At 37.5% G+C, this 14,511-nt stretch overlaps 1 protein-coding gene across 1 annotated transcript in view; it reads right to left on the bottom strand.

The window, feature by feature from the left end:
• The window catches only part of LOC126234792 (uncharacterized), a 186,376-nt gene that overhangs the window by 114,350 nt on the left and 57,515 nt on the right, over positions 1-14,511 (bottom strand). Inside the window, exon 4 of the mRNA XM_049943539.1 lies at positions 4,245-4,367. Within this exon, the coding sequence (XP_049799496.1) occupies positions 4,245-4,367 (123 nt within the window). The remainder of the gene's footprint in view (positions 1-4,244; positions 4,368-14,511) is intronic.

The following is a 14,511-nucleotide window of genomic DNA, read 5'->3' as shown; positions in this document are numbered from 1 at the left end:
GAATGAATATGTAGAACACATTGTGGGGGAGGCAAAGTAAAGACTGTGTTTTAGTAGCAGAACACTTAAAAGATGCAACACATCTACTAAAGAGACTGCCTACACTATATTTGTCCATCCTATTTTGAAGTGCTGCTGCGCAGTGTGGGATCCTTACTAGATAGGATTAATGGAGTACATTGAGAAAGTTCAAAGAAGAGCATCAAGTTTTGTATTATCGAGAAACAGGGGATAGAGTGTCACTGACATGGTACAGGATTTGGGGTGGGCATCATTAAAACAAAGTCATTTCTCATTGCGGTGGAATCTTCTCACAAAATTTCAATCACCAACTTTATCCTCCGAATGCTAAAATATTTTGTTGATCCCAACCTACATAAGAAGTGACGATCACATTAACAAAATAAGGGAACTCAGAGATTGAACAGAAAGATATATACGTTCATTTTTTCTGCACACTGTTCAACATTGGAATAACAGAGAATTTTTGTAAAGGTGGTTCGATGACCCTCTGCCAGGCACTTAAGTGCAATTTGCAGAGCATCCACCATGTAGATGCAGATGTAGATGAAACAGTGAACAACTAATAACACTGTAGTACAGAATACTGTACTTCATTATGGTACATAATGTACATGATTATTTACAAAACAGTTCAAAAGCTAATGTAAGTTAATTTTTCCACTCTTTAAAGAACTCAGCTAGCTTTTTTCGGCAGGTCATTTCATGTCCCATTCTGACATTTCATACAGCGCCAATAATATCTTTGTAGTCTATGATCTCTGTAAACAGTTCCTCATTGTTAATGGCTGCCCAGTTGTCCAAGTCTTCAAGATCAATATTGCACTGCAGCATTGAAACCCGTGTTACTACATTATTCATCAGTTTTATTTTCTTCAATGGAACACTTGCTTCAGCAATTCCTAAAACTGGCCAGAGTGATGATTCGCCAACACCAGACCTCCTGAATACACAAAGGTCTTCAGCTTTAAAAATTTCAAGAAAATTTTCATTTTCTCATCTGAATTTACTATTGAAGTGGGTAATTCACAGCGGTAACAGGTCTTAAATGGTCTTATGATGACCGAATAGAATGAAGTTTTCATTTTTCCACCATATGAATGCAACCCATCAGCAGATGGATGAACTGTACATGGACCTAGGATTAGTAGAACCTTTTCTCTCATCTTAAGGGATTGTAGATGTTTTCTCACTGATATGCCACATGTCATCCACATATTCTTTAAATGCTTGTAAGTGAACTGTAATGTTGACATATTTACGTGCTTTAAACATATAGGGCATTTACTTTTGCATATACAAAGAGGTTGGAACTTATGGCTACCCAATTTACATCATATTCTGTAGTTTTTGTATTAAGAGTTCTGGCTGGAAACAGTCAATAATTAAACACAATTCATCATAGTTAGACACTTGACAGTCACTTAAATTTTCATCTATCAATAATTTGTATAGAATATCAAGAAATTTGAAGCAGATTTACTGTGTCGTATTGATATTTCCAAACTGAATGCAATCCATTGGAAGCAATAAAGTCTCTGCTGCCAGGTAAATCAAACTGAAATTTTGCAGCTTGAACTTTAATAATTGGCCCAGGACAGGCACGCCTTCACTTTAATTTATTAAAAACTACCTATAAAGATGTTTGTCACATTCACTGTATTTTCTAGTTTTGTCATATCCCTGACCAATCCCGCATCACTTTCAACTGTGTTTATTCAAATTTATTCTATACTTCATCTAACCTCTAATTGTTCAAAATAATTTAAAAACAGTCTTGATTGCACCCGTTGCTAACTTCTGACTGGTTTTGGCCTTTTAATTATGAGCCATCATCAATGTTTGCACCATCTGGATGACAGCGATGGCACCTGGCCTGCTGTGGATGCCTCAGTTTTGGAAAGACTTTTGATTTGCAGCAACATACACTGCATATTTTCGTATTACAAAACTGTAAATTCGAATTGCACCAAACACAGCGCGTTAGTTTCCCGAGCGTTGAAGCCGAGGTTGCGATGTCATTTTCTAAGCCAATCAAACAGTATCTCATGCCACATGATCTCGTCAGCAGATGACAGCAGATATTCAGAGCATAAGACACGTGTTGTAGTTAGCCAATAGCAAGATCACTGGTTATGTAGTGCTAACACACAAAGAGAAAAAGTTAACGGTTTATATTAATGTTAATAGGATGGCTAAAAGAAAAGCTAAGCTTTCACATGTAATATTGATCTTTTTTGCATGTGTTATTTAAGATAAATCACACAAATGTGCCAGTAAATTTAAAATTATGACATAAATGTCTGGGATCGAAATTCTTGTAAGTGGCTGGTCCTCAAACTGCTCAATTTTAAACGCTCTGTGATTTAGAAATCCATCCCACTTTCTCACATGTAACATAATTCATCTTGCGTAAAAAGAAATTTACTTTGAAAGTAACGCTTTTCGAACCACCGTTCACAATACTATCTGGAGACTGTTAGAAATAGGTTCGATTTACCAGTTGCCAGAGAGCGCCAGAAAATAGGCATTATTGTGCGCAAGCAGCTGCAGTGGTGTAGGAAGCCCAGATGTAAATATGTATAAAGCAATAAGAGAGCTTACATTACAATATAAAAGAAACAGGGCATCAGAGGATACTCCCAAGAGCATCGGAATTTCATAAACCACGCTAAAATGCAAAATTAGGCTTGAAGTGCACATTTGTTTTTTCCAGATTCACAATGAAGTAGGTCCCATCTGATATTAAGTTTTTCAGTGTGGTTTTTAGGATGTATATTTTCTTGGAGTACCAGTACTCTGCGCTCTCATTTTTGTTTCTTTATTATGGCATAATGCGACACACGGCAGAAGATGATAACGTGCGCTTGAAATTCAGCAAAGAGTTGGAACTAACCAATACTGTGGAATGAAACACTTCGTTTCAAATAAAATGATTGCCTCAGGTGAAAGATTAAATCACTTAATGTAAACACGGGTCACGTGGAGACTAATGCCCTCCACACTACAACTCAGACAACTCTGCACATGAGCGTATCTGGCAGCTAGGGCACGCAAGAAAAAAAATTTTCATTAGCATCTGGCTGCTTGCTACTAATGCCTATACAGCTAACAGCCACACTTCAAGTAGTGGGAAGCGGAGAAGGTACTGCTCATACGCGGGTCAACTGCGCATGGGAATCAGCCCGCTGGCGACTGGTCAAACGAACCTAACGTGAACAGTTATGCCATCATGCTCATAGCAAGCAGTTTATTGTTACGAAGAATTACATAGTCTTCGCCCTATGGCCTTTGACATAGTTTTGCTATTTGCAGACGCTTGTGCGTGCATGGTGTTTTGTTGTTGTAAATTGCGCATTTCCTTTGCCACTGAAGTTTTACTTTTTTTTCTCTCGTTTATATTTTATTGCTACAGTATCATTCTCCAGTAGCAGGATATAGTAACATTCTTTGCTAGAAAGTCAATTCTTATCAGTCAAAATTAAAAAAATTTAACTGAAAGCTAAAACAATGAAAAATTCCCGGAATTCCGAAAAATTCCCAGGTTTTTCCCAGATTTCCCAGTTGTCCCGGGTCGTATACACCCTGAGTGTATTTCAAGCAGAAGTAACAATAATTCATGAAAGCCCATTATAGATGGCCATCTTCAAAATTGGTGTTTATTTGTATAAATTTAGTTGCATAAACTGTACAAATTTGTTTATTTTTATAAAATTGTATTAAAAAAAAAAAAAAACATACCACAGAGGAACATGCTTGGTGTCTATCACGACTATGATAAAGGAGAACCTTGCACGATATATGAAATGGCACACAAGGACAAATGGAGGATAACTTTGGCAAAAACAAACCACTGGAGGAGGCCTGTTGAAGAAGGTGCATCTGCTCATCAGAATGAATGGGTTATCCTCTGCACCATGCCCCATATAAGAGAAATGGAGAAACCTCTTTGTTATAAAATTCGAAAAAATTTGAAACAATCATATACCGACAATACAACTGCTGTTGTGAATGCAGTTTACAATTTAATAAGACTGAATGTTCCAGAAAAACTGTTTAAATGAACACGTGTGCATTTACTTTTATATCTCTTCTTCTACAAGCAATGGCCTTGTTGTCATCAAAGTAACAACACTTCCAACACAAAACAAAATATACCTGTGAAGTTTGAGTGCACTGAGACTGATAATAAATGTTTAAATATTTATTGTTGGGAGACTTACAGAAGAAATCGCCCATCGACAGTGTTAGGTGCTGTTGTTGTTGATGCAGCTGGAACTGACTTTGTTGTTGCACGAATTTCATGTTCTTGATCATTTTCAGTTGTTTGTCCTCCACACCCACTGCTAAATAACAACAACATTAAGTATAAAAATGTATGCATTAATAAACTCTGTTACTGATGTCTCTCTCAGAGAATACATTTTAACACAAAAGAATTCTACCACCCAACTCTGCTTAATGTGTGCTACATACACGATATATGGATATATATTCCCAAACATAAGATAACTGAAGACGTTTTTCACTTAAGGCCACACGTCATAATTTTTATATTACCTACTTAAAGGTAACTGAAGACACTTCAAGAATAAGTGTTATTCTGCATTCAGCTTACTACTAAATAGCTAGCAAAAACATTTATTAAACAGCAGGGGACTGCTCAAATCATGTTTCAACCATATTAGAGGATAACAAATAAATCATGTTTGGCTCTTCATTCACTTTTGTTTGAAATCTTGCAGCAGTTACGAAATTACTACTCAATATGAATCTGTGCCAACCAATGTGTACAGCAAATGAATTATATACATACTGTTGAGACCTGGTACTGGTTGCCTGATATCACCCTCTTCAATTATCTACATACATGTAGGATGACAACATGAAAAACCCTAATTTACTGATTTTCGAATGCTATTAAGCCTAAAAGTATTTAACATCACAATACTTTCAATAAATCTGCCTATGGATGAGTGTCTTAGTCTTGTAATTGCTTGTTTAAATTAATTATCTATTATCAAACTCAGATATTTATTAATGAAGACTGAATCAGATTTTTAATAAAAAGTAACATTATGCCAAGGAAAAAAAAAAAAAAAAAAAAAAAAAGACCGTACAGGTCTACTGTAAATAATTCATTTGTTTTCAAAGCTATGCGTTTTCCAATGACTCATGTACAAAGATGATAGGCATTAGAATAGAACCACAAGCTCACCATTTTTGCATTTTGCATTCTACAAATGTTCTGTGAATACCCCTCTGGTCATGACACAATTCAAGTGGTAGTCAAGTTCGTTCCATACCTTGTGTAACAACATCCTGTCAATGGTCATCACAGCAGCATGTATGTATTCTCCGAGCTACTCCAGAGTTCTTTGCAATGGGGGTACGTAAACATAAACACGGTTTTTAATCTTACCCCAAAGAAAAAAGTCGCAAGGCATTAGGTCAGGCAACCTGGAAATGGGGGGGGGGGGGGGGGGCAAGGGAACAGAGCCAAATCATCATTCACATAGAGACAACATCAACACTCAGATATGAGGGGCTGCCACATCTTACTGGAAGATGAAATTCTCAGAATCAAGAGTCAGGTGTGGAAACAACCACAACTGAAAATTTCAACAATGTGTGAAAATGCTCAAGAACTAACCTCACACTTTTTTCTTTTCTTTTTTTCAAGACTAATTATACTTTTTTTCATTGTTATTGCATAATTTGTAATGTATGAAAGAAATAAAATAAGCACGAAAAACTAATCTTGAAGATCGGTTATTTTTAGCTTGTGTTGCCCTTCAAGATATATCAAACACAAACATGCCGGTAAAATTTTAAATAATGGAATAAATGGCTGATCTACTAGACCTGAAATTTTTCTAAGTGGCTGGTCCTCCAAAGCATTAAGTTTTGCATGAGAGCCAAGCCCTCCATGATTTAAGAGATTCATTACACAGCCTGTAATGGAAAATATTATTTTTTCTTTCTTTTTTCTTTTCTTTTTATAGATGTAAAGCCAAACATGAATTAGTGAACTGATTTGTGCCAGAGATAATGTTTTTATACAAAAAAGAGAAGAGATACGCTCTTCAATTGATTAATTTTGGTATCTTCACCTGTTTGTTTCTATAAGTGGTAGCGGGTGGACATATGACTAGCGCCGCTGTGCCAGTATTGTTTAAAAATGTGTATTCCTACAGTACATTAAAAAGTGTTATAAAGGTTATTAGGAAGGCAAGTTTATTTATATACGTATTTACATCAATTACACTCATCATCTGTCCATCATTAAATTTTCTTTAATTATTCAAGCAGCAATTAATTACCAGTTTCCATTTCACCCTCCCCCTTATATGCCACTATTCAAGTCTCACACACGTAACGTAATTCGTCTTACTTTGAAAGTAATCCTTCTCAAACTACCATCTGCAACATTTTCCCACAATCTGTTAGATATGTATAGTAACCAGATCTGACCTCATGCTCATAGAAAGCTTATTGTTGTTATGAAGTGTTGCATAGTCTTCTTCCTAAAGCCTTTGACGCAGTTTGCTGTTGGGAGATATTTGTATGTGTTCTGTGTTTCATTGTGAACAATGCATTGTCTTTGCAACTGAAATTTCTTGTTATTCTCTCATTCACGTTTTATTGCTGCATTATTATTCTAAAACAGTGTGCTGAAATAAAATTCTATGATAGAGTATCAGTTATTATCTGTCAAAATTACAAAAATTTAACTGAAAACTAAAACAATAAAAAATTCCTGGGTTTTTCCCGGGCGTTTACACCCTGATTAACCTCCAGCGTATCTCGTTCATGCATCAGGCACCTCCAGTGCTTCTCGTTCATGCATCACAATTTCCTGAGGATATTCAGTGCCCCACAGTCTCACACTGTGTTGATTAACTTTTACAGATAAATCGAAGTTTGATTCATTGCTCTATATCAGCTTGGAGGGGGCATGTTTATCCACAAGTGGTTCCTGTACTGTGATGAAAAATAGAACAATTGGCCATAATCTTGAGGTTTTAATTTTTGCATTACCTGCAGACAGTACAGTTTGAAATGTAATCGCCATCCCAAAATCTTCCACACAGTTTGCTGGAATATTCTGAGTTTGTAGCTTGCACAGACCATTGATTTTTTTGGACTGCACAAGAAATTTTCCCTCACCCCATTCATGGTTGCATCTGGCATACTTGGTCGACTGATACTTTTCTGTTTACAAAGAGAACTAATGTCACTAAGCTGTTGATACCTACACACAATGCTCTTTTTACATGGTGGTTCTTTTCCATAATTCCTTTTGAATGCATGCTACACTGCTGTAACAGATAAACACCTTGCATACTCCAATGCACAAAAAACTATTTTCCTGCTTTGTCACCATTTTGTCAATGCATTGCACTTGTAACACCAAGTGGGGGGTGGGGGGGGGGCACAATGCAAACTCAGTGAGTTTATGACTCTATTCAAGCAACAATCATATGTTTTACATGTAATATTTTGGAAAATATAGATCTCTGAAAACAAATTAATCATTTATAATGAACCCTATATTCTACTTTCTATTTGACGTTTCAAATTTTAGTACCAAATTTATAGAAACAATCAATTATTGACAAAATAATTTAATTGAATAGATAAAAGACTTTCCTTAACTTTTGCATGAGCTGCAGACAGTGTGGTTTGAAATGTAATCACCATCCCAAAATCTTCCACACAGACTTTCCTTCTCATCCCATGTGGTAAGTCACCCTTGACCATGGTTCTGGGTGGCTTTCCCAAAATCTACCCCTTTTCCTAGACCTCTCCAGTCCTTATCCTTCACTCATCTTCCTTCCCCATCAACTCATCTGCCTGAATAAGGAGCCACTGGCTTCAAAAGCTTGCTAATTACAACTGTCCATTATGAATGTTCTGCCGCTGCTTGGTGAGTAGAGTTTCTATCTATCCAATATATATCCTAACTACACTGACATATATTGGGAATTACGAGACATTCACTCCACATAATCAGGTTGTGGGAACTGTAAGACTTTATCAATCCTTTGAATGAAGATTTTATACAGCAGCACAGATATTAAAGTGTTTTCAGAAAGATCTTTCAAACATAGCAACATACAGGCTGCACATATTCGTATTACGAAAGTATAAATACAGCTTCCACCAAATACAGCCTACGAAGCACTGAAATCAAAATTATGATGTTCTTTCATCACCCAATCAAAGCTCTGTCATAAGACCTAGTCAAACAATGACAACAGACATTCAGAGTGTAGGACATAAGATGTAATCAGCCAATAGCAACATCACTGTTCAGTACAGGATGTCTACGTGGACAAGAAAAAAAAAAAATTGCGGATTTTTCCCGGATTTCATGGTTAAAAACACAATTTCTCCCAGATGGAATTACGTATAAAGCAGGTGAAAATACATCCGTGTTAAGTAACAGTATACTTTCCCTCAGAGCTGTAAAACCTATCAGTCCTTTGAACCGTAAAGGTCTTATACCAGCGGAGGACGTCCCAGCACTTTAGGAAACGAAATCCAGGAAAAACAATGCATTTGGCAAGTCGTTTGATGCGAGACAATATGCACAGAGTTTATTTTCGTATTGCGAAAGTATATACACAAATTACAGCACGGTAGCTTCCGAAACTCTAAAATAGAGATTGTGTTGAGCGATGCACTTTTGTCAGCGAGTCATAGCTCATGTCACGTGATCTCGCTAGCGAATGACGGCAGTTATTCAGAGCACGAGGCCTACGAGAAAGACAGGCCGCGGCGCGTACGTTACGAAGGTAGGTCGAACTCGCTCAACTCGGCAAAGTGCGTTTCTACAAAAGTAACGCATCTCAAGCCACTATTTGTAATATTTTCTGGTGATCTGATAGAAATGTAAACAATTGTGACGTCATGCACATCGAATGCACGTTGGTTGTTACGGACGTACTGCATAATCTTCAACCTAAAGCCTTTGACACTTTTCGGTGTCGGCACTCTGGTCTGTGCATTGTGTAAATTACCCATTTTCTATGCAACTAAACTTTTATTTTGGTGTTATTCTCTGATTATGTTTCATTGCTGCAGTATTATTCAGCAGTAGTGAATTAAAGTTCTTTGTCAGCGTATCAGATCTTACACGTCAAACCTACAAAACTTTAACTGAAATCAAAAACAATGAAAAATCCCGAAATTCTAAAAAATTTCCGGGTTTTCCCCGGATGAAAAAATTCCCGGGTTTTTCCCGGATCTCCCGGGCCGTATACACCCTGCAGTAGCGCAAACTCATAAACATGGAAATACAATGGTTTAAATTAGGTACAGCTACAAGAAAAGCTTTCACTTATACAGTATACACTCAAATAATACTGGCAGAAGTAAAGCTATGAGGACGAGGCGTGAGTCGTGCTTGGGTAGCTCAGATGGTAGAGCTCTTGACCGCGAAAGGCAAAGGTCCAGAGTTCAAGTCTCGGTCTGGTATACAGTTTTAATCTGCCAGGAAGTTTCATATCAGCACACACTCCGCTGCAGAGTGAAAATCTCATTCTGGAATCTGCACGTTTTCTTCTGAATTTAAGGACGAAAAACTGAGGTGTGCAGATTATTCGAAACAACATTGGTACTGCTTTGCCTCCAACAATAGATCCCATTATTCTATTGCATTGTTGTGGTCTTAGTCTGTGACACGTCACTAGCACATTAGAAGTGAAGTATTAATGTCTTCAAACTGGTTAATTATGGCTACAAGTTCTCGTTATCGCTCGTACATTGCTACAGAAATACTAAAAATTATTGAAGAAGCTGAGAACATTGGAAACCATACAGCAGGAAGAAAGAAGAAACGTGATTGAGAGTTGTTATTGCTACTGGAGAAAAAACAAAACCCGGCTTCAAAAACCCAACAGTAATCGTGGGGGATTTCATGGCCAAAAAGCGAAGCATCTGGACCTTGAAAAAAGGCTCTGCGATTATGTAGGTGAAAAGCGACAATACGGATGTGCAGTGACGAGCGGCGATTATGTAGATGAGAAGCAACAATATGGACGTGCGGTGACGAGCGAAATGTGCCAACTTGAAGCACTGACTTTAGCCAAATAACTAGGCATTACCAGTTTCAAAGCTAGCTGGGGCTGGCTATCAAGATAATTCAAACGTAATGAATTATGATTCCAGAGGAAAACGGCTTCAAAGCCGATTACGAGGATAAAATAGTGCATTTTAATCGTTAAGTAATAAATCTGTGATGCTAACAGTCCTCTCTATTATTGCAAATTAGCAACATGGATCAAATGTCAGTCTATTTTGAGATGTCACTCAACAACACCGTGAACAGGAAAGGAGATATGAACTGGCAGCAGTGAGAAGCAAAGGTGTACAGTGATGTGTGTAACTGGTGATGGATGAAGGCTAGCACCTTAAGGGATATTTAGAAGGGAAATATTCCTAAAATATCAGTGAAATGCATATTAGTATGAGAAAATCTGAAAGGGCGGATGGACAATGACCTTGTGATTGACTGGATGACGCTTGTTTGGCAATGTCATCATGGTGCGTTACCAAATTTATGTAACATGTTGGTCCTGGACAGCTTCCTCGGACATACAACTAAGGAAGGGCGAGACAAATTACAAGAAGGGAAAACTGACTTGGTCATTAACCCTGGAGGCCTAATATCCATCCTATAACCACTACATACAGTTATAATTGGTGGAGACTTCAATCTACCCTCAACTTGTTGGCGAAAATACATGTTCAAAGCCGGTAGTAAACAGAAAACATCTTCCGAAATTGTACTAAATGCTTTCTCTGAAAATTACTTTGAACAATTAGTTCATGAGCCCACACAAATTGTAAATGGTTGCAAAAACACACCTGACCTCTTAGCCACAAATAATCCTGATCTAATAAAGACCGTCATGATGGATACAGGGATTAGTGAACACAAGGTCAATGTAGTGAGGCTCAAAACCATATCAACCAAAACCACTAAAAACAAACGCAAAATATATCTATTTAAAACAGCAGATAAAAATTCGCTTGATGCCTTCCTAAGGGAGAGTCTCCATTCCTTCCAAGCTAATTACGTAAGAGTAGGCCAGATATGGCTCAAATTCAAAGATACGGTATCAACATCAGCATATAGATTCATACTGCGTACGTTAATAAGAGACGGGACTGATCCACCATGGTACACAAAACATGTCAGAACACTGTTGCAGAAGCAACAGAAAAAGCATGCCAACATTCAGAAGAAAGCAAAATCCCCAAGACTGGCTAAGTTCCATGGAAGATCGAAATTTAGTGCCTATGTCAATGCGAGATGCTTTTACTAGTTTTCAAAATGAAAGATTGTCTCAAAATATGGTAGAAAACCCAAAGAGATTCTGGTCGTATGTAAAGTACACCAGTGGCAAAAAACAGTCAATACCGTAACTGCACAATAGGGAAGGAAATGTTACCAATGATGGTGGCACTAAAGAGGAGTTACTAAATACAGTTTTCCGAATTCCTTCATGAAAGAAGACGAAGTCAATATTCAAGAATTCGAAACCAGAACAGCTGTTGGCATGAGTGACATAAAATTAGATATCTTAGGTGTTGCGAAACAACTCAAATCACTTAAGAAAGACAAGTCTTCCAGTCCAGATTGTATACCAATCAGGTTCCTTTCAGAGTATGCAGACACAATAGCACCTTTCTTAGAAATCATATACAACCACCTTTTTTAGCAATCATATACAACCGCTCACTTGACAAAAGGTCTATTCCTAAAGACTGGAAAGTAGCACAGGTAACACCAATATTCAAAAAAGGAAATAGGAGTAACCCATTGAATTATAGACCCATATCACTGACCTCAATTTGCAGTAGGATTTTGGAGCCTATACTGTACTTGAACATTATGAATCACCTTGAAGAAAAAGACTTATTGATACATAACCAACACAGATTCAGAAAATATCGTTCTTGTGCAACACAAGTTCCCATGAAGTACTGAGTACTGTCAACAAGGGATCTCAGATCGATTCCATATTCCTAGATTTCCAGAAGGCTTCTGATACCATTCCTCACAAGTGACTATTAATCAAATTGCATGCATATGGAGTAAAATCTCAGTTGTGTGACTGGATTCGTGACTTCCTCTCTGAGTGGTCACGGTTCGTAGTGATAACTGTAAATCATCGAGCAGAACAGAAGTGATATCTGGCATTCCGCAACGTAGTGTCATAGGCCCTCTGCTGTTCCTGATTTACATAAATGATCTAGGTTATAATCTAAGCAGCCCCCTTAGACTGTTTGCAGATGACGTAATTTACTGTCTGGTAAAATCATCAGGCAATCAATTCCAATTACAAAATGATCTAGAGAGAATTTCTGTATGGTATGAAAAATGGCAATTGGCATTAAACAAAGGAAAGTGTGAGGTCATCCACATGGGTACTAAAAGAGGTGTGATAAACTTTGGGTATATGATAAATTGCACAAATCTAAGGGCTGTCAATTCGACTAAATACCTAGGAATTACAATCATGAGCAACTAAAATTGGAAAGACCACATAGATAATACTGTGGGGAAGGCGAAACAAAGACTGTGCTTTGTTGGCAGAACACTTAGAAGATGCGACAAACCCACTAAAGAGACAGCCTACATTACACTTGTCCGTCCTCTGATGGAATATTGCTGCATGGTGTGGGATCCTTACCAGGTAGGATTGACGGACGACATCGAAAAAGGGCAAAGAAAGGCAGCTCGTTTCGTGTTATCGTGCAATAGGGGTGAGAGTGTCACTGATATGATACGCGAGTTGGGGTGGCAGTCACTGAAACAAAGGCGGTTTTCTTTGCGGCGAGATCTATTTACGAAATTTCAATCACCAACTTTCTCTTCCGAATATGAAAATATTTTGTTGACACCCACCTATGTAGGGAGAAATGATCATCATAATAAAATAAGAGAAATCAGAGCTCAAATGGAAAGATTTAGGTGTTCCTTTTTCCCACGTGCCATTTGAGAGTAGAATGGTAGAGAAGTAGTATGAAAATGGTTTGATGAACCCTCTGCCAGGCACTTAAGTGTGAATAGCAGAGTAACCATGTAGATGTAGACGTAGATGTGTGTATAAATTGGCTATTCAAAGCTGCACTTAAACGCAATGGATGGCTGATGAAAACCACAAGTTCATACCAAGAAGAAAAATCAAACAGCCAGATTTGTGAGCATGCGAGAAGTGCATGGGACTCCGTTCCGCAACCAATGGTAGGTCAATCCTTCAAAAAATGTGGTATCACAAATTCCCTGCATGGAACAGAGGACGACACTCTATGAGAAGGTGGAGACAACAACAATTATTCTCCTGCTAGAGATGGCGACGAATAAAGTTAAGGGGGCATACGTATTGACAAAAAGATTTTACTGCAAATATTAACATTAAATTCTTAAACAAGGTAATTTGTTGTTTTTCAAGGTCTAGAATCCCAGCTGGTGGGGATAATGTTCCCCAGTTACCGCCTGGCTGATGGGCTAGCCTGAAAGCCTGCCGGCCAGCCAGCCGCACGCTGTTGAATCAGTTGTGTTTTAACGATTTGTCAAACTGTAAAACAGCATATGAAGATTATGATGCATTTCTTCAAACCAATTGATATTATATGTAATTTTGAACACATCATTATGTTACAGCAGTTTGTTTTGTAAATAAAACAAATTAAAAAAAAAAAATTACCCCGTCCCTCAAAATCAGGGTGCACAGATTATTAGAGGACATGAATTATTCGGCTATATATAGTAATACTGACCTTTTTAATTGTGTGTTACCCTTTAAGATATGTTAAACACAAATACGCTAGCAAAAATGACATAAATGGCTGGTCTTCTATGTCTGAAATTTTTCTATGTGGCTAACCTCAAAGTGTCATGTTCTGAATGAGAGTCAAATTAATATGTGACTTAAGAAATTCACTGCACATTCTCACTTCTAACATCATTCATATTACGTAACAGGAAATTTACTTTGAATGTAACGCTCCTCAAACCCCATGCATAATGCTTTCCTTCGATCTCTAAGAGTCCCACACACGAGGGATGATTGCAGCGATCTGTTGAATGCAATTTCGTCTGTAATTGGCTAGTTGCCTTGACACACCACATACAAGCAATTTACCAAGCCATTTCAATGAGTATTATGAATGTACTGTGTGAAGAAGTTGTGCTATGGAAAATGAACAGCTACATTTAGCAGCAGCTGCAGCTGATTTCTGTATCCCCAGGAATACTTGCAAAACATAAATTCAAAATAAAAAGAAAACTGTAATTTGTTAAACTAATTTTGAAATGCTGTTCTTTGAAACTGTTGTAGATTACTTTACGGAATATGCTGGTATTACACTTTTCGCTGACAACAAATCCGCTGTGTACATCTTCCCGTGTGCCTCCACAACTAGTTTTATGTTCATTAGTTCTCAATTCGTTTTTATTCATTAGTCTCATAA

The sequence above is a fragment of the Schistocerca nitens genome, chromosome 2 (genome assembly GCF_023898315.1).
Source record: "Schistocerca nitens isolate TAMUIC-IGC-003100 chromosome 2, iqSchNite1.1, whole genome shotgun sequence".
Lineage (NCBI taxonomy): Eukaryota > Metazoa > Arthropoda > Insecta > Orthoptera > Acrididae > Schistocerca > Schistocerca nitens.
This window is presented reverse-complemented; position numbering and strand designations above follow the sequence as displayed.